Below are 24,262 nucleotides of genomic sequence, written 5' to 3'. Positions count from 1 at the left end.
GTAAGGTCGTTTAAAAAATGATCTGCGGGCCACAAATGGCCCCTGGGCCACACTTTGGACACCCCTGGTGTAAACAGAGCGATGTCCCCATTAAGTAAGCATTGCCAGAACACACACACACACACACACACACACACACACACACACACACACACACACACACACACACACACACACACACACACACACACACACACACACACACACACACACACACACACAGGGCCGGCCCGTGGCATAGGCCGTATAGGCAAATGCTAAGGGCGCCGTCCATCAGGGGGCGCCACGCCAGTGCCACAAATGTTGGAAGAGAAAAAAAAAAAGTTGGTATGTATTTCTAAATACATAAAATAATCCCACGTTAATTAAAATGCAAAGTAAAGCCTATTTAATAGAAATATTATTTGTTACAACATTACGCCCCCTCCTCCCCCGGCACGGTGCGCCCCCTCCCTTCCCGTATCATGACTCTTTTTGGACGTCACCACATAAAAAAAATCAACACAAGATGTCAAAACGGCCAAAACTGTCAGGCGCCCAGGGGAGAAAAGAAGAGGAGAAACGAGAAAAAGACAGAGGTAGCAGGTAGGTAACGTTAGCCTACATTAAATTATTTGTCTGTTACAGAATGTGATAGTAACCTGTCTTTTTAGCATTAAGCTAATGTTACATAATTCGGCATTTGCTAATCAATAAATAGCTAGTTCTGTTTTAACGTCGGGTTAATATTGTGGAGGGGGCTAAATTGTTATGGAAAATAATAATGTAACGTTAGGTAATTACAGTACTCCCTGGTGTACAGTAATTTGTAAGTCATTCTGGTTAATGCAATATTAAAAAGCACAAATAGAGAACTCTGTAGGATCCCCTTTTTTTGTAATATAGTTGCTAAAGTCATACTGGTTTGATATCTTGTTTTGTGCAGTGCCTTATTTATAATGTATTTTTAATTTATTTTATGCAACTTGTTGACACGTTTTATTTTGTGTTCATGCATGTAAAAAATATTGCATTTCATCTATTCATTTTTTATTTTTTGTATTCATTTATTTATCCATATTTTTTTTTTAATCTTGTTAACTATTCTGATTGTTAATTTGCTTTCTTTAAGTAAAAAAAAAAAGGTCAAAGACAACGCTATTCGGTTTCTTGTGAGTATATACACTTCACTGCCGATGTGGGGGGGGCGCCACCTAAAATCTTGCCTATAGGGCGCCAGATTGGTTAGGGCCGGGCCTGCACACACACATTATATATATATATATATATATATATATATATATATATATATATATATATATATATATATATATATATATATATATATATATATATATATATATATATATACATAAAGCCAGAAGTGGATTGGTCCACACAGACGTACAACAACCAATCCCCTTCCTCACACTCATCTGCTCGGCCGGGGTTCAGCACCACGGACAGCGGCAGAGTTCCGATTGGCCGGAGCCAGGCGAGGTCCAACGGCGCGCCATGCAGCGGCGGCAGCATCCTCCCGCCAGCCAATCAGGAGGCGCCATTCCCTCCCTGCATCCAACCCGAATAACTGTAGACACCCGCATCACGATCATCACCTCTCTCTCCTCGTTCTCGCAGCTTTGCGTCGCCAAGTGTATAAGCTCCCCCGTCTCTATATTTGGACGCCAGTGGCCATTTTTCTCCCCGCTTTTCTTTGTGTTTTGCACATTTTTTTTTTATTTTTTTTTGGACCGCGATGTGAGCATCACCGCGATTGTGTGGGTATAGATGTTGGTTTTTTTTGGGAATGGAAGATACCTTCCTGCTGCACGCCTCGCCTTTTCCGACCGCGTTTCAATCCCCCATGAAACCCGTTTTTGAAATGAAGATCGGGAGGAAGCTTTAGCCTGCAGCGGGGGGGTTGGTGGTGCTGGAGAGGTGGGGGGGGACCCGGATTGCGTTCGGGGGCCTGTGCACGGACCGGAGCTGCGTGGAAAACCGATTTGACCGCGTTTTCCTTCTCTGCGATGCACGGACCCTGCAAGGAGAGCTGATTAGTTGCCAGGTAGGAAAAAGGTTGCATTTTGCAAAAAATAAATAAAATATATATATATATATATATGTGTGTGTATATACATATATACATAACAACATACACCCACCAGGTTATATTCGTGCATATTTTTGCCAGTACAAGCAATGGAATCAAATATGTGTGGCTATTTAAAGCACACCTACGTACAAATGTGCAGCATTTTGAGGATGCCTTGTGCTTGAGAGAAAAAAAGAAAAAAAAAGAAGAGGTGGGCTTCCATTTTGAAGCTAAGATGGACGCTTGCGCACATTTCTCTCTCTCTGGGCCTGTCTTGGCTCTTATATAACACTGATGAGCACTGCGGGTCTGGGCTGAAGCCATTAGCATAGAGGTGTTGCAGGTGCATGGATTCATGCCGGGCAAACAGGGGGGGGGGTAATCATCATGTGAAGGAATGCCGGCCAAATATAAACAGGTGCTATCTGGATTAAACCTGCGGGATGTCAATCAGAATTGGAAATGAGAGGTGGGAGTGACACAGGGCAGAGATAATAGGATGCATTGTTTTCTGTACGTGTGTTAGGGCTGGGAGTCTTTGGGCGCCGCACGATTCGAGTCGATTCTTAAGGGTAACGAGTCGATTCTTAAGGGTAACGAGTCGATTCTTAAGGGTAACGAGTCAATTCTTAAAGGCCTACTGAAATGAATTTTTTTTATTTAAACGGGGATAGCAGATCCATTCTATGTGTCATACTTGATCATTTTGCGATATTGCCATATTTTTGTTGAAAGGATTTAGTAGAGAACATCGACGATAAAGTTCGCAACTTTTGGTCGCTGATTAAAAAAAAGCCTTGCCTGTACAGGAAGTAGCGTGACGTCACAGGTTGAAGGGCTCCTCACATTTACCCATTGTTTACACCAGCAGCGAGAGCGATTCGGACCGAGAAAGCGACGATTACCCCATTAATTTGAGTGAGGATGAAAGATTCGTGGATGAGGGACGTGAGAGTGAAGGACTAGAGTGCAGTGCAGGACGTATGTTTTTTTTGCTATGACCGTAACTTAGGTAAAAGGGCTCATTGGATTCCACACTCTCTCCTTTTTCTATTGTGGATCACGAATTTGTATTTTAAACCACCTCGGATACTATATCCTCTTGGAAAGGAGAGTCGAGAACGCGAAATGGACATTCACAGTGACTTTTATCTCCACGACAATACATCGGCGAAGCACTTTAGCCACGGAGCTAACGTGATAGCATCGGGCTAAACTGCAGATAAAAACAAAATAAATAAACCCCTGACTGGAAGGATAGACAGAAAATCAACAATACTATTAAACCATGGACATGTAACTACACGGTTAATGCTTTCCAGCCTGGCGAAGCTCAACAATGCTGTTGCTAATGAAGCCATTGAAGCTAACTTAGCAACGGGACCTCACAGAGCTATGCTAAAAACATTAGCTGTCCACCTACGCCAGCCAGCCCTCATCTGCTCATCAACACCCGTGCTCACCTGCGTTCCAGCGATCGACGGAGCGACGAAGGACTTCACCCGATCATCGATGCGGTCGGCGGCTAGCGTCGGCTAGCGTCGGCTAGCGTCGGCTAGCGTCGGCTAGCGTCGGCTAGCGTCGGCTAGCGTCGGCTAGCGCGTCTGCTATCCAAGTCAAAGTCCTCCTGGTTGTGTTGCTGCAGCCAGCCGCTAATACACCGATCCCACCTACAACTTCCTTCTTTGCCGTCTTCATTGTTCATTAAACAAATTGCAAAAGATTCACCAACACAGATGTCCAGAATACTGTGGAATTTTGCGATGAAAACAGAGCTTTTTGTATTGGATTCAATGGAGTCCGAATACTTCCGTTTCAACGAGTGATGTCACGCGCATACGTCATCACACATAGACGTTTTCAACTGGAAGTTTCCCGGGAAATTTAAAATTGCACTTTATAAGTTAACCCGGCCGTATTGGCATGTGTTGCAATGTTAAGATTTCATCATTGATATTTAAGTAGTAGTGGGTTTCAGTAGGTCTTTAAGGGTAACAAGTCGATTCTTAAGGGTAACGAGTCGATTCTTAAGGGTAACGAGTCGATTCTTAAGGGTAACGAGTCGATTCTTTAGGGTAACGAGTCGATTCTTAAAAGTAACGAGTCGATTCTTAAGGGTAATGAGTCGATTTAGAATCAATACTTTAGGGCAGACCTGGGCAAATTAAGGCCAAATTAAGCTTTTCAATCTGGCCCGCCGGACATTCCCAAACTTTTTTTTTTTTTTAGATATTTAAGATGGAAACTGTAGCTGCCATTATGTGATGTTTTCAAATGACCGTAAGTCTTGAACAGGCCTGGGCAATTATTTTGACTCGGGAGGGTTACATTTAGAGAAAAAAACGTGTCTGGAGGCCCAGTACATCTATTTTTAGGAACACTAATACAAAACGTTTTTAGCAAAAATGCTAAAAACGTTATGACAGACCGCCTTAAAAAAACGGAATAGAATTTTACATTTTTTTACTGAATGAGACACCCAGAACGTACATGAAAATAAAGAATGTGGGATTTACAATATTAACTATGATGGATAAAACACTGAATATTGACAACACATGAACGTCACACCCCCTCTCCAGCCACATATTTTACAATCAACAAAAATGCAACAAACATTGAAATATGTACGCGAAAGTAAAAAAAAAAAGCCCACCTACAATCTGATACATCTGATGTATCACTACATTTTAGAACATTGTTGTAAAAATCTCCTTCCATGTCAGTCCCTGACACCCGCATTTCAGGCTGGCCACTCTGAAAAACACTCTGTGGAAACGCTCCCCACCCACTCTGCTTGGTGCCTGGTCTGAGCTGCTGAGACTTAGATGACCATAGTAACTAATTAGATGACGATAGTAACTAATTAGATGACCATAGTAACTAGTATATCATGCAAAAGCACAGATTCCAACCATTGAAATACTTTGTATAGTTCAAGAGCAAACCTGGGCAAACCGGGGGCCACATACGGCCTGTTAAGCTTTTCAATCTGGCCCGCCGGTCATTCCCAAATATTTTTTTTAGCTCTTTAAGATGGAAACTGTAGCTGCCATTATGATGTGCAGTGATGTTTTCACATTACCGTAAGTCTTGAACAGGCCTGGGCAATTATTATGACTCGGGTGTTAGGAAGTGTTGGTGACAAACCCCTAGATGCAGTGATGGCAGGCTTGATGCAGGAAAATGTCCAAAATGTATGGGAAACACAAACCAGGAACCAGGATAACAGGTTACAGGATACCATAAAAACAGGTGACAGCACACAGGAACCAGGATAACAGGTTACAGGATACCAGAAAAACAGGTGACAGCACACAGGAACCAGGAAACAGGCAAACAGGAAACAGCGAACAGGAACCAGGAACTAGGAGACAGCACACTGTAAACAGCTATCAATACTCCAGCTCTGACTGGAGGGTGAGGCAGGTATATATAGTAGCCTGATTGGCAATTGCCACCAGGTGTGCCAGACTGCTAATCAGGGACAGGTGAGGGAAAGACCCGCTCAGGGAGACGGGCAGGAACCGGAACCAAAATAAGAGTGCTGACAGGAAATAAAACAAACACAGAGGAAAAACCAAAACATAACTACACTGTCAGTCACAAGCCTGACATTAGGGGCCAAATTTAGAGAAAAAAATGTGTCTATCTAATGTGTATATTTTTAGGAACACTAATATAAAACCTCACAATAATGTCTGATTGAACGCTAAAAACGTTATGACAGACTGCCTTAAAAAAACGGAATGGAATTTTAAATTTTTTTGACTGAATGAGACACCCAGAATGTACATGAAAATAAAGAATGTGGGATTTACAATATTAACTATGATGGATAAAACACTGAATATTGACAACATATGAACGTCACACCCCCTCTCCAGCCACATATTTTACAATCAACAAAAATGCAACAAACAATGAAATATGGACGCAAAAGGTAAAAAAAAAAAAAAGCCCAGCTACAATCTGATATATCTGATATATCACTAAACTTTAGAACTTTGTTGTAAAAATCTCAGTCATGTCTGTCCCTGACACCCGCATTTCAGGCTGGCCGCTCTGGAAACACTCTGTGGAAACGCTCCCCACCCACACTGCTTGGTGCCTGGTCTGAGCTGCTGTGACTTAGATGACCATAGAAACTAATTAGATGACCATAGTAACTAATTAGATGACCATAGTAACTAGTATATCATGTAAAAGCGTGGATTCCAACCATGGAAATACTTTGTATAGTTCAAGGCCAGACCTGGGCAAATTAAGGCCTTGGGACCTCAATTTGTCTGGCCCGCCGGACATTACCAAATAATTTTTTTAGCTCTTTAAGATGGAAACTGTAGCTGCCAGTATAATGTGCAGTGATGTTTTCAAATGACTGTCAGTCTTCAACAGCCCTGGGCAGTTATTTTGACTCGGGGGGCCAAAGTTAGAGAAAAAAATGTATCTGGGGGCCGGTGTATCTATTTTTAGAAACACTAATACAAAACCTCACAATAATGTCTGATTGAACGCTAAAAACGTTATGACAGACCGCCTTAAAAAACGGAATGGAATTTTAAATTTTTTTACTGAATGAGACACCCAGAATGTACATAAAAATAACGATAAAATACTGAATATTGATTGAAAAGTTTAACGAGACACTTGTGGCCCCCTGGGCCTTAATTTGCCCAGGTCTGGCCTTGAACTATACAAAGTATTTCAATGGTTGTAATTTGCTCTTTTGCATTCTATACTAGTTACTATGGTCATCTAATTAGTTACTATGGTAATCTAATTAGTTACTATGGTCATCTAATTAGTTACTATGGTCATCTAATTAGTTTCTATGGTCATGTCATTAGTTACTATGGTCATCTAATTAGTTACTATGGTCATGTAAGTCCCAGCAGCTCAGACCAGGCACCAAGCAGTGTGGGTGGCCTGAAATGCGGGTGTCCGGGACAGACTTAAAATAAAGTTTAGTAATATATCAGATATATCAGATTGTAGGTTGTTTTTTTTTACCCTTCGCATTCATATTTCGCTGTCTTTGTTGCATTTTTGTTGATTGTAAAATATGTGGATAGAGAGGGGGTGTGACGTTCATATGTTGTCAATATTCAGTGTTTTATCCTTCATAGTTAATATTGTGAATCCCACATTCTTTATTTTCATGTACATTCTGGGTGACTCATTCAGTAAAAAAATTGAGAATTCCATTCCATTTTTAACGCGGCCCGTTAAGCTTAATAATATTGGGTTTTTTTACACTCACATGTTGCGGTTAATAGTATTCTATCTTCATTTGTCGTTATTTATAGGTTCTGAATAAATGGTGTGATAATGTTCATCGGTCAAACAGGTGGAATTTAGTCCGGCATCTTTCAAAATGCTCTAATTGGTGTTGATTTTTAATCTATCAAGATAAAAAAACGATATCAAAATCAAATTACAGGGTGGTATTTATGTAGTTTACTAATTTTCCTCAACTGTTGTACTAACATCATGTGGTTTATTTTGTACATATGTAGCATCATCCAGAAAGATACAAAGAATTGCTATAGCGACATCCAGTGGACACATTTAGAACAGCAGCTTTTTTTATTCAAGGATTTCAGCTCATTTTTATACTTAGCAAACTCTAAGTACTCTATATATACTGTATATACGGGCCACACAAATGATGTGGTAAGCCGTTTAAAATGATGTGGCAGACCACATAAAATAATGTGGCGGGCAACATTGTTAATGCTTTGAAACCAGTTATTTAAATTTTTATTTCTTATTATAGCCAAAAACACTTAAAATGATGTGGCGGGCCAACTTAAGTGATATGACAAGCCAACGTGAAAACCAGTTATTTAAGTCTTTATTTGTTATCACAGAATAAAACATTTATAATAATGTGGCGGGCCAATTTAAATGATGTGGCGGGCCACATTGTTAATGCTTTGAAATCGTAAGCCGATGTGAAAACCAGTTATTTAAGTTTTTATTTCTTATTACAAAAAAAAACACTTAAAATGATGTGGCGGCCCACATAAATGAAATGGCGGGCCATGTAAATAAAGTAGTGGACCACATAAAATGATGTGGCGGGCCACATAAATGAAGTGGTGGACCACATAAAATAAAGTGGCGGACCACATAAAATGATGTGGCGGACCACATCAAATTATGTGGCGGGCCACATAAATTAAATGGCAAGCCTTTTAAAATTATATGGCAGGCCACATAAATGAAGTGGCAGATCACATTAATATTGTGGTGGACCACATAAAATAATGTGGCGGGCCACATTGTTAATGCTTTGAAATCGTAAGCCGATGTGAAAACCAGTTATTTAAGTTTTTATTTCTTATTACAACAAAAAACACTTAAAATGATGTGGCGGGCCACTTTAAATGATGTTGCGGCCCACATAAATGAAATGGCGGGCCACGTAAATAAAGTGGTGGACCACATAAAATGATGTGGCGGACCACCTAAAATGATGAGGCGGGCCACGTAAATGAAGTGGCAGACCACATAAAATGATGTGGCGGACCACATAAAATGATGAGGCGGGCCACGTAAATGAAGTGGCAGACCACATAAAATGATGTGGCGGACCACATAAAATGATGAGGCGGGCCATGTAAATGAAGTGGCAGACCACATAAAATGATGTGGCGGACCACATAAAATGATGAGGCGGGCCACGTAAATGAAGTGGCAGACCACATAAAATGAAGTGGCGGACCACATAAAATGATGAGGCGGGCCACGTAAATGAAGTGGCAGACCACATAAAATGAAGTGGCGGACCACATAAAATAATGTGGTGGACCACATAAAATGATGAGGCAGGCCCGTAAATGAAGTGGCAGACCACATAAAATGATGTGGCGGACCACATAAAATAATGTGGCGGGCCACATAAATAAAGTGGTAGACCACATAAAATGATGTGGCGGACCACGTAAAATGATGAGGCGGGCCACGTAAATGAAGTGGCGGACCACATAAAATGATGTGGCGGACCACATAAAATGATGAGGCGGTCCACATAAATGAAGTGGCAGACCACATAAAATTATGTGGCGGACCACATAAAATGATGAGGCGGGCCATGTAAATGAAGTGGCAGACCACATAAAATGATGTGGCGGACCACATAAAATAATGTGGTGGACCACATAAAATGATGAGGCAGGCCCGTAAATGAAGTGGCAGACCACATAAAATGATGTGGCGGACCACATAAAATAATGTGGCGGGCCACATAAATAAAGTGGTAGACCACATAAAATGATTTGGCGGGCCACATAAAGGAATTGGTAAGCCATTTAAATTGATGCGGCGGGCCACATAAAATGATGCGGCGGGCCACATAAAACGATGTGGCGGGCCACATAAATGAAATGGCAAGCCTTTTAAAATTATGTGGCAGGCCATACAAATTGAAATGATGTGGCGGGCCACATTGTTAATGCTTTGAAATCGTAAGCCAATGTGAAAACCAGTTATTTAAGTTTGTATTTCATATTTCCCACCAAAAACACTTAAAATTATGTGGCGGGTCACATAAATGTTATGGCAGGCCACATATATATGAAGTGGCGGGCCACGTAAATAAAGTGGTGGACCACATAAAATGATGTGGCGGGCCACAGAAATGAATTGACAAGCCATTTAAAATGATGCGGTGGACCACATAAAATGATGTGGCGGGCCACATAAATGAATTGGCAAGCCATTTTAAATGATGCAGTGGACCACATGAAATTATGTGGCGTACCACATTAAATGATGTGGCGGACCACAAAATAAAGTGGTGGACCACAAAAAAATAATGTGAATGGCCACATAAATGAAATGGCAAGTCTTATAAAATGACGTGGCAGGCCGCATAAATGAAGTGGCAGATCACATTAATATTGTGGTGGACCACATAAAATGATGTGGCGGGCCACATTGTTAATGCTTTGAAATCGTAAGCCAACATGAAACCCAGTTGTTTAAGTCTATATTTCTGATCACAACCAAAAACATTTAAGATGAAGTGGTGCACTACGTAAATAATGTGGCTTGCCATTCAAAATAATGTAGCGGGCCACATAAATAACGTGGCGGACCACATAAAATGATGTAGCGGGCCACATTAATAATGCTCTGAAATTGTAAGCCAACGTGACAAGCACTTCATGTGTTTTTTCAACAAGAAAATACATGAGATGACGTAGCGATATAGCGGTACAGCGTACATGAAACTAGAAAATTCCCGCGGAAATTTTGATGGGCCTGCTATCTGTGCCCTGGACCTCTGGCCGGAAGCCGCCATACTTATTAGATGGTGCCGAGTGTCTGAATTTGTGAGTTTTAGGTGTAACTGTACAAAAAGAGCCACAGAGCAAGCCTAAAACAGTAGCATGTTAACATAAAAATGCTAACACTTAGCATGTGTGCTAACGATAGCATGATAACAATCAGCATGTTTCATATACCAAGTTACACGACTCAAAGGTATATGGCTGCGGAAATTTGAAAAAAAGTGTAAAAATAGAGGAAAAAGTTAGCAAGCCTAAGTGAGCTTGCTAGCATGCTATTGTTTGCATGCTAACAGTTAACAAGTGTCACATACCAAGTTATATGACTTGGCTAAACAGTCGCAAAAGTAGCTAAGAATTATAGCAACCTAATGGTAACATGCTAGCATGCTAACATTAACATGCTAACAGTTAACAAGTGTCACATAGAGTGCTACGTGAAAGTACGGCTGAGCTACAAAAGGAGGTAATCTTGCCTTTTTGGCGCGTTCTGCTGGAAATATCCGCCATTATAAAAGGTGCGTACCCATTCTAGTGGCCCATTTTTTCCGTTTATTTGTGAATAGCGTTTACCATGGTAGCACGAAATGGTCCCAATTTAAAGTACCGCCATCGGCGCGAACAGCCCCTTTTCGAGGGTATAGCATATGTGGGGGGTTCGTTGGCCGGTTCGTCTCGTGTTACGTGTAAGAGAAACGTGCGGAACAAGAATAATAAAGTTGGAAGTATGTGCAATAATAATATGGGCTGCTTGCAGCATGTGAATGGGCGCTGGCATTGCAGCAGGCCCTTAATAATAATACGGGCTGCTTGCATTGCCAGCGCCCATTCACTGCTGCTTGCAGCATGTGAACGGGCACTGGCATTGCAGCAGGCCCATAATAATTATACGGGCTGCTTGCATTGCCAGCGCCCATTCACTGCTGCTTGCAGCATGTGAACGGGCGCTGGCATTGCAGCAGGCCCATAATAATAATACGGGCTGCTTGCATTGCCAGCGCCCATTCACTGCTGCTTGCAGCATGTGAACGGGCGCTGGCAATGCAGCAGGCCCTTAATAATAATACGGGCTGCTTGCATTGCCAGCGCCCATTCACTGCTGCTTGCAGCATGTGAACGGGCGCTGGCATTGCAGCAGGCCCTTAATAATAATACGGGCTGCTTGCATTGCCAGCGCCCATTCACTGCTGCTTGCAGCATGTGAACGGGCGCTGGCATTGCAGCAGGCCCTTAATAATAATACGGGCTGCTTGCATTGCCAGCGCCCAATCACTGCTGCTTGCAGCATGTGAACGGACGCTGGCATTGCAGCAGGCCCTTAATAATAATACGGGCTGCTTGCATTGCCAGCGCCCATTCACTGCTGCTTGCAGCATGTGAACGGGCGCTGGCATTGCAGCAGGCCCATAATAATAATACGGGCTGCTTGTATTGCCAGCGCCCATTCACTGCTGCTTGCAGCATGTGAACGGGCGCTGGCAATGCAGCAGGCCCTTAATAATAATACGGGCTGCTTGCATTGCCAGCGCCCAATCACTGCTGCTTGCAGCATGTGAACGGACGCTGGCATTGCAGCAGGCCCTTAATAATAATACGGGCTGCTTGCATTGCCAGCGCCCATTCACTGCTGCTTGCAGCATGTGAACGGGCGCTGGCATTGCAGCAGGCCCTTAATAATAATACGGGCTGCTTGCATTTCCAGCGCCCATTCACTGCTGCTTGCAGCATGTGAACGGGCGCTGGCATTGCCGCAGGCCCTTAATAATAATACGGGCTGCTTGCATTGCCAGCGCCCATTCACTGCTGCTTGCAGCATGTGAACGGGCGCTGGCATTGCAGCAGGCCCTTAATAATAATACGGGCTGCTTGCATTGCCAGCGCCCAATCACTGCTGCTTGCAGCATGTGAACGGACGCTGGCATTGCAGCAGGCCCTTAATAATAATACGGGCTGCTTGCATTGCCAGCGCCCATTCACTGCTGCTTGCAGCATGTGAACGGGCGCTGGCATTGCAGCAGGCCCATAATAATAATACGGGCTGCTTGTATTGCCAGCGCCCATTCACTGCTGCTTGCAGCATGTGAACGGGCGCTGGCATTGCAGCAGGCCCTTAATAATAATACGGGCTGCTTGCATTGCCAGCGCCCATTCACTGTTGCTTGCAGCATGTGAACGGGCGCTGGCAATGCAGCAGGCCCTTAATAACAATACGGGCTGCTTGCATTGCCAGCGCCCATTCACTGCTGCTTGCAGCATGTGAACGGGCGCTGGCAATGCAGCAGGCCCTTAATAATAATACGGGCTTCTTGCATTGCCAGCGCCCATTCACTGTTGCTTGCAGCATGTGAACGGGCGCTGGCATTGCAGCAGGCCCTTAATAATAATACGGGCTTCTTGCATTGCCAGCGCCCATTCACTGCTGCTTGCAGCATGTGAACGGGCGCTGGCAATGCAGCAGGCCCATAATAATAATACGGGCTGCTTGCATTGCCAGCGCCCATTCACTGCTGCTTGCAGCATGTGAACGGGCGCTGGCAATGCAGCAGGCCCTTAATAATAATACGGGCTTCTTGCATTGCCAGCGCCCATTCACTGTTGCTTGCAGCATGTGAACGGGCGCTGGCATTGCAGCAGGCCCTTAATAATAATACGGGCTTCTTGCATTGCCAGCGCCCATTCACTGCTGCTTGCAGCATGTGAACGGGCGCTGGCAATGCAGCAGGCCCTTAATAATAATACGGGCTGCTTGCATTGCCAGCGCCCATTCACTGCTGCTTGCAGCATGTGAACGGGCGCTGGCATTGCAGCAGGCCCATAATAATAATATGGGCTGACTTATTGCAACAAAAACTAATCAGAAGCGCTAATAAGGGATATTATAGAAGCGCATGTCATTGTTTACATCCAGAGCAGCCATCTTTGAAACAAATTTGGGGGTCGTTGAGCATGCTCCGGCTTTCCGGGGCAAAAATCCGAACCTCGAGGGGCGTTCAAGTTGAAGTCCCGACTAGGAGGTCGGAAATTCCGACTTCCCAGAGACAATGGAACGCACCATAAGCCCCCGCTTGCAAACATGAGCGAAATGCTTGTGGAAAAATCCAATCTGTCGCTGTAAAAATCGACACATTTTAGCATGCTTGTTTAAATCTGGAGGGGATGGAAACTGCTCCGTTGTCATGGCAACTGGGGCGTCCGTGAGTCACAATGGATGCAGGGAAAATTCCTGGATTCACAGCTCAGAAGGAAAATGGAGGATTGCTATTTTTGTGCCTTAGTAATAACGCGTTCATAATTTGTCTTTTGTTGTGGAAATATATCAGGACTTGTCTCTGCTCACAGATTCACAGATTTCCCTTTCGCTGTTCCTGACCAACGCCGCGCCGACCCTCGCCGGGCACCATGGGTACCGTGCTGTCCCTCTCCCCCAGCTACCGCAAGGCCGCCCTGTTCGAGGACGGCCCGGCCACGGTGGGCCACTACACGGCCGTGCAGAACAGCAAGAACTCGAAGGACACCGCCGTCGGCGCCGCCAAGTCCCTCAAGCGTCCCTCCATCATCAGCGTGCTGCCATGGAAACGCATCGTGGCCGTGTCGGCGAAGAGGAAGGGCTCCAAGAAGCTGCAGTCCGACGCCGGCGACGGCGGGAAAGGATGCTCTCCAGACGAGGACGCCGTGGTGGCCTCTGAGTCCAACAGTTTGAAGCTGAAGAAGTCCCAGTCCTGCGCCAACCTCTCCTCTTACGCTTCCGGCCAGGATCCCTCGGCCATCACCACGACTACCTCTTCCCACCTGCCCACCTCCAAGACCCTCATCAATGTAGCTACAGTAGCTGCCAAAAAGAATTCCCTAACAGGCTGCGGGATCCAGACTTCGACTGCGGTCGGCACACCAAAGCGTGTCATTGTCCAGGTAACCTCACCTGCTTACTTTAGTAACAATGTTGTCACTTGTCATATTGTTGAAATGTCAATAATAATTCTATTTCTTTGACATAACAAAAGCAATTTACTGTTACTGCAGAGCTGTGAATTTACGGTTAAATACAATAAAACTACGTGCTGTAACTTGACAATCCTAAATTTATAGTTAATTACAACTAACTTATATATACATACTGTACACACACACACACACACACACACACACACACACACACACACACACACACACATACTGTATATATATATATATATATATATATATATATATATATATATATTTATACGGTATATATATATATATATATATATATATATATATATATATATATATATATATATATATATATATATATATATATATATATATATATATTAGATATGTCCGATAATATCGGCCTGTAATATCGGAAATTATCAGTATCGTTTTTTTTCATTATCTGTATCGGTTTTTTCTTTTTTTTATTAAATCAACATAAAAACAAGATACACTTACAATTAGTGCACCAGCCCAAAAAACCTCCCTCCCCCATTCACACTCATTCACACAAAAGGGTTGTTTCTTTCTGTTATTAATATTCTGGTTCCTACATTATATATCAATATACAGTAAGACACATGAGGGTAATGGGGAACAGGTAGAAACAATCAGGGATCCGGGATGGCGTCAGACTGATGACACAAAAGGAAGGGCAAGTGACCTGAAACAAGAGGAGAGTTACTTTTCAAACTAAAACATGCAATTCACAAGACAGAAAAAACCAAGACAAGACATCCCTCACCGCGGTGTGACAATATATATCCATCCATCCATCCATTTTCTACCGCTTGTCCCGCAGGGGGTGCTGAGGCCTAGAAGTATATATATATATATATAAAAATCTATATATATATATACATAGGCTCTGTGTTTTTTCCTGACCACGTATATTCCGCTCTACCCCGGTATTGAGCACTGTATAACGGATAAACCACAGAAACCTTGACTATATATAAATATATATATATATATATATATATATATATATATATATATATATATATATATATATATATATATATATATATATATATATATATATATATATATATATATATATATATATATATATATATATATATATATATATACATATATATATGCATACACATACATATATATGCATATATACATATATATACATACATATATACATATATACATACATATATATATTGATATATATATGTATATATACATGTATATACATATATACAGTATACACATACATATATATGCATATATACATACATATATACATACATATATACATACACACATGTATATATACAGTATATATATATAGTCAAGGTTTCTGTGGTTTATCCATTATACAGTTCTCAATACCGGGGTAGAGCGGAATATACGTGGTCAGGAAAAAACACAGAGGCTATTTCATCCCTACAAGCAGTGTAGGGATGAAATGTAACTTACTTCACCAATTATTATTTATTCATTTATTTTTATTGTGATTACTTATGGAGTATATTGTGGATAAATTGAGAACAGGAAGTGAACAAAAGTTTTAGAAACTGTTATGTAAAAGAAAACGGGGTAGTATTAAATAAGCTCTGCTTCTTCCAACTCCTTTTCGAACATGTTGAAAAGAGAAACTGGAAATTGTGATGTATCATGTTGTATGCTTGCATGTTCGAAATAAACTCAAGCCTGTTTCGCAGGTTTCCCTGCTCTTCAGGGGATTTTTTCTGAAGAGCATGGAATGGGATGAAATACCCACTGTGTTTTTTCCTGACCTAACGGATATATATGTTTTTTAGGCCAAAAACAGGGCTCGTACTTTACCGTCAAAACATTATATATAAATTTGGGGACCCGAACACGAAATTTCAAAATTGACTCGTTCGGGCCCTCTTGAAAAATACTTCTAGGCTCGAGCATCCCCCCGCGGGACAAGCGGTAGAAAATGGATGGATTGATGGAGAAATATATATAAAGAAATGTAATATTATTTTCCCATTTCGATGGCATTTTTAAAGCACTTGACAAGAGTCAGGTCCGTCAAAACATTCCCTATATTTGGGGGCCCGAACACGAAATTTCAAAATTTACTCTCCAATTTTTTCTAATTTTCTTGAAAATTAGAAAAAAATGTCCCTGCCACCAGATGTCCTTCAAGAAACTCACTGTAGATGTCTACCACGTAAAAGCCTCAAGAACCCATATTAGAAAAACAACAGGAAGTCCACCATTTTGGTTTCCGCAGGCCATTTTTAGGCCAAAAACAGGGGCCGTACTTTATGGAACTCCTCCTAGGGACTTTGACCAAATTAGTTGTGGTTAAAATGACAGATACTGAACTGATGGGCAGTGATAAATTGCGTCACGTCATAAGATGTGGGCGTGGCATTGTGCCAAACTTTAATTTGATGGCTCGTCACAAAACCTTCAATATTTACAATTCGGCTCAGATCTTGAAAATAATTTGATCAACTATGATGACACCTTGACGTTCTGGATGGGTAAGTACCTTTTAGTACCCACTCGCCATCAACCACCAAACTGTCATTACTTGACTTTAAATGATCACGTCTCCTTCCAAAAGGATATAAACCTTTGAGGTCGGAACATTAGACATTGATATCAACACCAATATTGCCCCCTTGTGGCGGAAAATGATAATAGTCACAACTTCTTTCCACATGCTCCGATAATCCTGATTTTTTGATGGCGGGTCGGGACATTGGGAAGGACGTGGCCGCATCCATCGACTTGCGTCAATCCCGAGTTGCACGGGGGTCTGAGGGCCCTTTAATTTTCTTTATTTTACTTTCTTGAGGTTTGTATTGCTGGTTGGAGGCCAACTCGTCCCTCCACCGGCATTCAACTGCCCGTCGGTGCATCTAACTGCTGATTGGTCAGCTGTTTCATACTGTCAATCATTGTCACGTTAGCATTCAATACCAAGAAAACTGCATTTGCTAAAAAGTGCAGGGAGCATGCCACCCCAATTACATCCCCGGTTACCATGGTCTTCATAATCCTTCACCAATTCCTAGATCTTTGCGGTCTCTTCTGACTTTCTGAAGCCTTTTTGTGCACCTCAGGCCTCTACCAGCGAACTGATGCGCAGCCTGGGCGAATTCCTGTGCCGCCGCTGCTACCGACTGAAGCGTCTCTCTCCCACCGACCCGGTCCTGTGGCTGCGCAGCGTGGACCGTTCCCTCCTCCTTCAGGGCTGGCAGGACCAGGGCTTCATCACCCCCGCCAACGTGGTCTTCCTCTACATGCTGTGCCGCGACGTGGTCTCCTCCGAGGTAGCCTCGGAGCGCGAGCTGCAGGCGTCGCTGCTCACATGCCTCTACCTGTCCTATTCCTACATGGGCAACGAGATCTCCTACCCGCTCAAGCCCTTCTTGGTCGAGGCCGAGAAGGAGGCCTTCTGGGACCGCTGCCTGGAGATCATCAACCGCATGAGCGGCAAGATGCTCCAGATCAACACCGACCCGCACTTCTTCACCCAGGTGTTTGCCGACCTGAAGAATGAGAGCAAGAAAGAAGAGGAGAAGACCAAACTCTTTATAGGCCTTGATCGGTAAAACCAAGTGGGAGTTAGAAGAACGGATCGAGGGTGTTAATATGTCCGGACTACTTTGAAACAGTGGTGTTGTCTGGCGTCTCTAATGTTTTATGCTTCTGACACAATGGCAGCACTTATTATTATTGACAAAAAAAGATCAAACATTATCTGCTAAGTGGATTTAATTAGTCTGTGAAGACTACAGGTAAGATCGTACACCGACTCAGTCAGGGGTGTCCAGATTGTTCCATCAACTGATACGTTTTGTACATAAAAGTTGCTAAAACTAACCTGAACAAGGGACTCATGAGTGTAATACCTAGATTGTCAGTCATCCAGGGTCAAGGTAGTCCGCAAAAGTTGAATCTGGAGAAAATCGCGCCATCTACTTTCGTCCACCTTGAATCGAACGACTCGTTTCTCCAACAACACCCCGATTGTGACCACACTTGCCTTGGACATAAACACCGGTACCTCGACTTAAGTGTGTTTCTGAGATAAGAGCCGTCTCTCGGCTACTTGCTATGCTTTAAATTGCAAGTTAAAACTTGAGTTACAAGCCTCCCCGCCAACCCAGCAGGCACAAGACATTGATACGACGTCGATTATACGTACATGTCCTTTCAAACGGACTTTGAAACAACGTTGCAAAATAGTCGCATCCGTAAATTGAGACGACGTTGATGTCCAACGTTGGATCCACGTTGTTGGTTGGGGAATGACCAAAATCCGATGGTCCAATTAACATCACAACCTGACGTTGAATAAACGTCCCCAAAAAGCCTTTTGTTTCAACGTTGTATTTGTGTTGTAGAATTTTGGTTGGTAAAACGACCAAAATTCAACGGTCAAATCAACGCCAGAACCCAACATTGATTAAACGTCATCAAAAAGCATGTTGTTTCAACGTTGTATTCGTGTTGTAGAATTTTGGTTGGTAAAATTACCAAAATTCAACGGTCAAATCAACGTCAGAACCCAACATTGATTAAACGTTGTATTTGTGTTGTAGAATTTTGGTTGGTAAAATGACCGAAATTCAACGGTCAAATCAACGTCAAAACACAACATTGATGAAACGTTGCCAAAAAGCATGTTGTTTCAACGTTGTATTTGTGTTGTAGAATTTTGGTTGGCAAAACGGCCAAACTTCAACGGTCACATAAACGTCAGAACCCAACATTGATTAAACGTCATCAAAAAGCATGTTGTTTCAACGTTGTATTCGTGTTGTAGAATTTTGGTTGGTAAAATTACCAAAATTCAACGGTCAAATCTACGTCAAAACCCAACATTGATTAAACGTTGTATTTATGTTGTGGAACTTTGGTTGGTAAAATGACCGAAATTCAACGGTCAATCAACGTCAGAGTCCAACATTGATTAAACGTTGTCAAAAAGCATGTTGTTTCAACGTTGCATTTGTGTTGTAGAATTTTGGTTGGTAAAATGACCAAAATTCGACGGTCACATCAACGTCAAAACCCAATTTTGATTAAACGTTGTATTCGTGTTGTAGAATTTTGGTTGGTAAAATGACCAAAATTCAACGGTCACATCAACGTCAAAACCCAACATTGACTAAACGTTGACAAAAAGCCTGTTGTTTCAACGTTGCATTTGTGTTGTAGAATTTTGGTTGGTAAAATGACCAAAATTTAACAGTCACATCAACGTCAAAACCCAACATAGATTAAACGTTGTATTTGTGTTGTAGAATTTTAACTGGTAAAATGGCCGAAATTCAACGGTCAAATCAACGTCAAAACCCAACATTGATTAAACGTTGTATTTGTGTTGTAGAACTTGGTTGGTAAAATGACTTATTACCATGAATTGATTACGTGGACCCCGACTTAAACAAGTTAAAAAACGTATTCGGGCGTTACCATTTAGTGGTCAATTGTACGGAATATGTACTGAACTGTGCAATCTACTAATAAAAGTTTCAATCAATCAATCAATGACCAAAATTCAACGGTCAAATCAACGGCAGAACCCAACATTGATTAAACGTCATCAAAAAGCATGTTGTTTCAACGTTGTATTCGTGTTGTAGAATTTTGGTTGGCAAAACGACCAAACTTCAACGGTCACATCAACGTCAGAACCCAACATTGATTAAACGTCGCCAACAAGCATGTTGTTTCAACGTTACGTTTGAGTTGCTCAACAACAGGACCTAATTCAACAAGTTCTCGACGTTGTTTCAATGTCTTGTTCCTGCTGGGATTAGTTGGCATGGCGAACGCCACAGTGAAGACTGTAAGATCCGGACCAAAACGTCTGGTCTTACTCGCTCGCATTAGCTTATAGCTAGATATGGACATAACTTCAATTCCAGCCATTGGAACAAAGAAAGTGAGAGAAGAAGAAGTGGATGAAATACATTTGGTCGAACAAATAAATCATCGAAAACAATTAGTGGACATTTATCCATGAAAATATGAAGAAGCTGCATGGAGATACAAGTAAAAGGTCAATTCTGTAGATTATTCTTACATTTCTTCATACAACTATTGTAGTTGTTCGTAGTACATTCTATTATTCTAGTATAGTTTTTCCGATTCGATTGATTTCAATTCACTCCAATGAGGTACAAGCGTTTTGAGTTAAGAGCAATTCAGCTTGTAAGTTGAGGCACTACTATATAGGGAAACTAGTCTTTTGGTCTTCAACAAACAAGAAGAGTCCAGTGCCTCGATTCAACCTTTGCGGGTGTAATCTCATTAGTAACAGATTTTACTTTAGAAATAATTTGAGGGCCAATAAAAAGAGGGCCCCGGGTTGATAACGCACTTTGGACACCCCTGGACTGTTGCATTTTTTTCTGGCCCAATTTGGCGTCAACAAAGACGTTACAGGCTGCGTTGTTTCAGTGAGCTCAGAATGCGATGGTGTTGACACATACTTGCCAACCCTCCCCATTTTCCCGGGAGACTCCCGAATATCAGTGACCCTTCCGAAAATCTCCCGGGGCAACCATTCACCCGAATTTCTACCGATTTCCAACCGTACAACAAAGGCACTGCCTATAGCGTCCGCTTTTCCTTCATACATACAGCGTGCCGGCCCAGTCACATGATATATGCGGCTTTTACACAAACATAAGTCAATGCAAGGCATACTTGATCAACAGCCATGCAGGTCACACTGAGGGTGACCGTATAAACAACTTTAACACCGTTACAAATGTGCGCCACACTGTGAACCCGCACCAAACAAGAATGACAAACACATTTCGGGAGAACATCCGCACCGTAACACAACATAAACACAACAGAACAAATACCCGGAATCCCTTACAGCACTAACTCTTGCGGGACGCTACAATATACACCCCCACTACCACCAAACCCCGCCCCCTCAACCACGCCCCCATCTCCCGAATTCGGAGGTGTCAAGGTTGGCAAGTATGTGTTGACGTAGCAGGGATTTTTGTGACTGAGAGATTAGAAACACCAGACAACACGCAGTTGTACGAGTCCAGCTGAGTAGTACACGTAATCGTGGAGTCCCAGGATACCACGTTGCATGAGGTCACTTCATGAGTCACCCCCACATGGCCGCCTGCTTATTGCCAACTCCACTTCACCTTAGTCCTATTGTCATTTTGAAGATGATTGCACTCATCAACACTGAAGCCCACTGTTGACGCTTATAAAGCTTATGATCCAAAACAACAAGTTAGATATAGTGATAGTAGTCGGCTTATTTTTAAGGTGTTCTTTTTATGGTAGGAGTTGAAGCTGCTTGGAGTTTCTACAGCATAAGAGCACATGTTACAGTGGAACCCGTTTAAGTCTGTGCCGTTTATGTCGACAGCCCGTCTATGTGGACTAACTCATCGAGTCCTGGTCCACAGTTTTTCTTGTTGGTAGGGTTGCAGCTATCGATCTATTGATTGGTTTGCTTGATTAAACACACTGTATCCTCTATAAGGACAAATATTTTGAATCAGGGGTCGCCAAACCACCAGCGTCCAAAATCCGGCCCACAATTAAAACATTTTATTTATTTATTTATTAGGGACAGAGTCCCTTTGGGACAGAGGACCCTATTGTATTTCTAGCGTTTTATTATTATTATTATTATTATGATTATACCGCCGCCTCTTTGAGCTGTAATTTGACCCCCTTAACATGCTTCAAAATTTACCATATTGGACACACACATCAGGACTGGCGAAAATTGCGATCTAATAAAAAAAAAAAAAAAACCCAAAACTCAAAATTGCGCTCTAGCGCCCCCTAGGAAGAAAACACAGACAAAACGGCCTCTAACTCCCAGTAGGAATGTCGTAGAGACATGAAACAAAAACCTCTATGTAGGTCTCACTTAGACCTAGATTTCATACACTGACTATACCCCCAGCAAGAATTAACAGGAAGTTTGCAATTCCCCCTTCAAAACAAAAGTTGAGTAAAAACCGTCACCTTTTTTCAAACGTTATCTCCTCTAAGCGCGTTTGTCGTGTCGGCTTCAAATTAGCACAGGAGAGAGATTGAACCCTTCTGATTAAAAGTTAATGAAAGTCGGTCCCGTCCATCGCTGCTAGCAGCTTTAATATTTTTTTTTAAAATTCTGTTTTTTTAAATCTGTCCTTTCTAGCCCATCCATCAATCCACTTTCTACTGCTTGTTACTCTCGGGGGCTACTAGCCAAAATCGTTTGGGAAACGTAAAATAGACCCTATAGAGTCTATTAGAGTTTTTAAACATTCGTGCACATATGACTTTTTTTTGTTCAGTGTAAGGAAAAGGCAGTTTGACTAATCTGCAATGAGACAGATTATATATATATATATATATATATATATATATATATATATATATATATATATATATATATATATATATATATATATATATATATATATATATATATATATATATATATATATATATATATATATATATATATATATATATATATACACATATATACAGTATAAATAAATAAATATATATATATATATATATATATACATACATATATACAGTATAAATATATATATATATATATATATATATATATATATATATATATATATATATATATATATATATATATATATATATATATATATATATATATATATATATATATATATATATATATATATATATATATATATATATGTCTTAATTAGATTATCCAAAAAATAGTGCTCGATACCGTGGTAGAGCGTAATATGTATGTGTGGGAAAAAAAATCACAAGACTATTTCATCTCTACAGGCCTGTTTCATGAGGGGTTTTCCTCAATCCTCAGGAGATCTCCTGAAGATTGAGGAAAACCCCTCATGAAACAGGCCTGTAGAGATGAAATAGTCTTGTGATTTTTTTCCCACACATACATATCTATATATATATATATATATATATATATATATATATATATAGATATGTATGTATATGTACAGTATATGTATAGCCCAGCCCCTGGCCAAATTTTTTTAACCCAATGCAGCCCACGGGTCAAAAAGTTTGGGGACCGCTGCTTTAGGGCCACACGATTTGATTCGACTCCATTATAGGGGATAACGATTCGATTCAGAATCGATTCTCAATTCAAAACCATTCTCGATTCAAAATCAAAGCCTTTTTTTAATAACACTGGGTGCCAGTTCTACGATTAACTACTGTATATTCCTCCATAAAATAGAAAAACCGCTCTAATACATTTCTATATTCCTGAAAAGAAAACTGGTTTTGTACGCATATGAAACATTCCAGTTACTCCATTTGGTCTTGATTGTACACATTTGTTACACTCATTAAACGATCAATTAAAACAACAGATTATAAATTAAATAAATTTTTTTAATCAAATTAATCGTTGCAACCCTACTTCTCATTACTAAAAAGTCAACTTTGTTGATATAAAATTTGGGACCCAAAGGAGTCATTTCTGCCCCCCAAAAAATGGTACTCTCATGTCGACATTTGAACTTTGCCAAACTAACACAACGAGGCCATTTTATAGGTTTTTCTTTTAAGTTGCTGTCCACTGTGAGAAGGATTTACACTTGAACCAAATATTTATTGTCACTGTAGTCAAGACTTACAACCAAATGACATCGCATTAAAGGCCTACTGAAATGAAATGTTTTTATTCAAACGGGGATAGCAGGTCCATTCTATGTGTCATACTTGATCATTTCGCGATATTGCCATATTTTTGCTGAAAGGATTTAAGAGAACATTGACGATAATGTTCGCAACTTTTGGTCGCTGATAAAAAAAGCCTTGCCTGTACAGGAAGTAGCGTGACGTCACAGGTTGAAAGGCTCCTCACATTTCCCCATTGTTTACACCAGCAGCGAGAGCGATTCGGACCAAGAAAGTGACGATTACCCCATTAATTTGAGCCAGG

At 41.4% G+C, this 24,262-nt stretch overlaps 1 protein-coding gene across 1 annotated transcript; it reads left to right on the top strand.

Moving 5' to 3' along the window:
* The first annotated feature begins 1,941 nt into the window (after nt 1-1,941).
* LOC133642171 (cyclin-dependent kinase 5 activator 1-like) lies at nt 1,942-20,533 on the top strand. Its single transcript, XM_062036238.1, has 3 exons — nt 1,942-2,044; nt 13,708-14,277; nt 17,412-20,533. The coding sequence occupies exons 2-3, from the start codon at nt 13,768-13,770 to the stop codon at nt 17,901-17,903; spliced, it is 1,002 nt and encodes a 333-aa protein (XP_061892222.1). The 5' UTR covers nt 1,942-2,044; nt 13,708-13,767; the 3' UTR covers nt 17,904-20,533.
* Nucleotides 20,534-24,262: the final 3,729 nt, after the last annotated feature.

The sequence above is a fragment of the Entelurus aequoreus genome, linkage group LG25 (assembly GCF_033978785.1).
Source record: "Entelurus aequoreus isolate RoL-2023_Sb linkage group LG25, RoL_Eaeq_v1.1, whole genome shotgun sequence".
NCBI lineage: Eukaryota > Metazoa > Chordata > Actinopteri > Syngnathiformes > Syngnathidae > Entelurus > Entelurus aequoreus.
The sequence above is the reverse complement of the archived record's forward strand: the minus strand, read 5'-3'. Positions and strand labels throughout refer to the sequence as shown.

Bases quoted from the DNA above. Each gene is read 5' to 3' on its own strand.
- LOC133642171 (XM_062036238.1), top strand. From the start codon at position 13,768: ATGGGTACCGTGCTGTCCCTCTCCCCCAGCTACCGCAAGGCCGCCCTG. The intron at 14,278-17,411 runs GTAACCTCACCT...TGTGCACCTCAG, and splicing joins CAAAGCGTGTCATTGTCCAG to GCCTCTACCAGCGAACTGAT.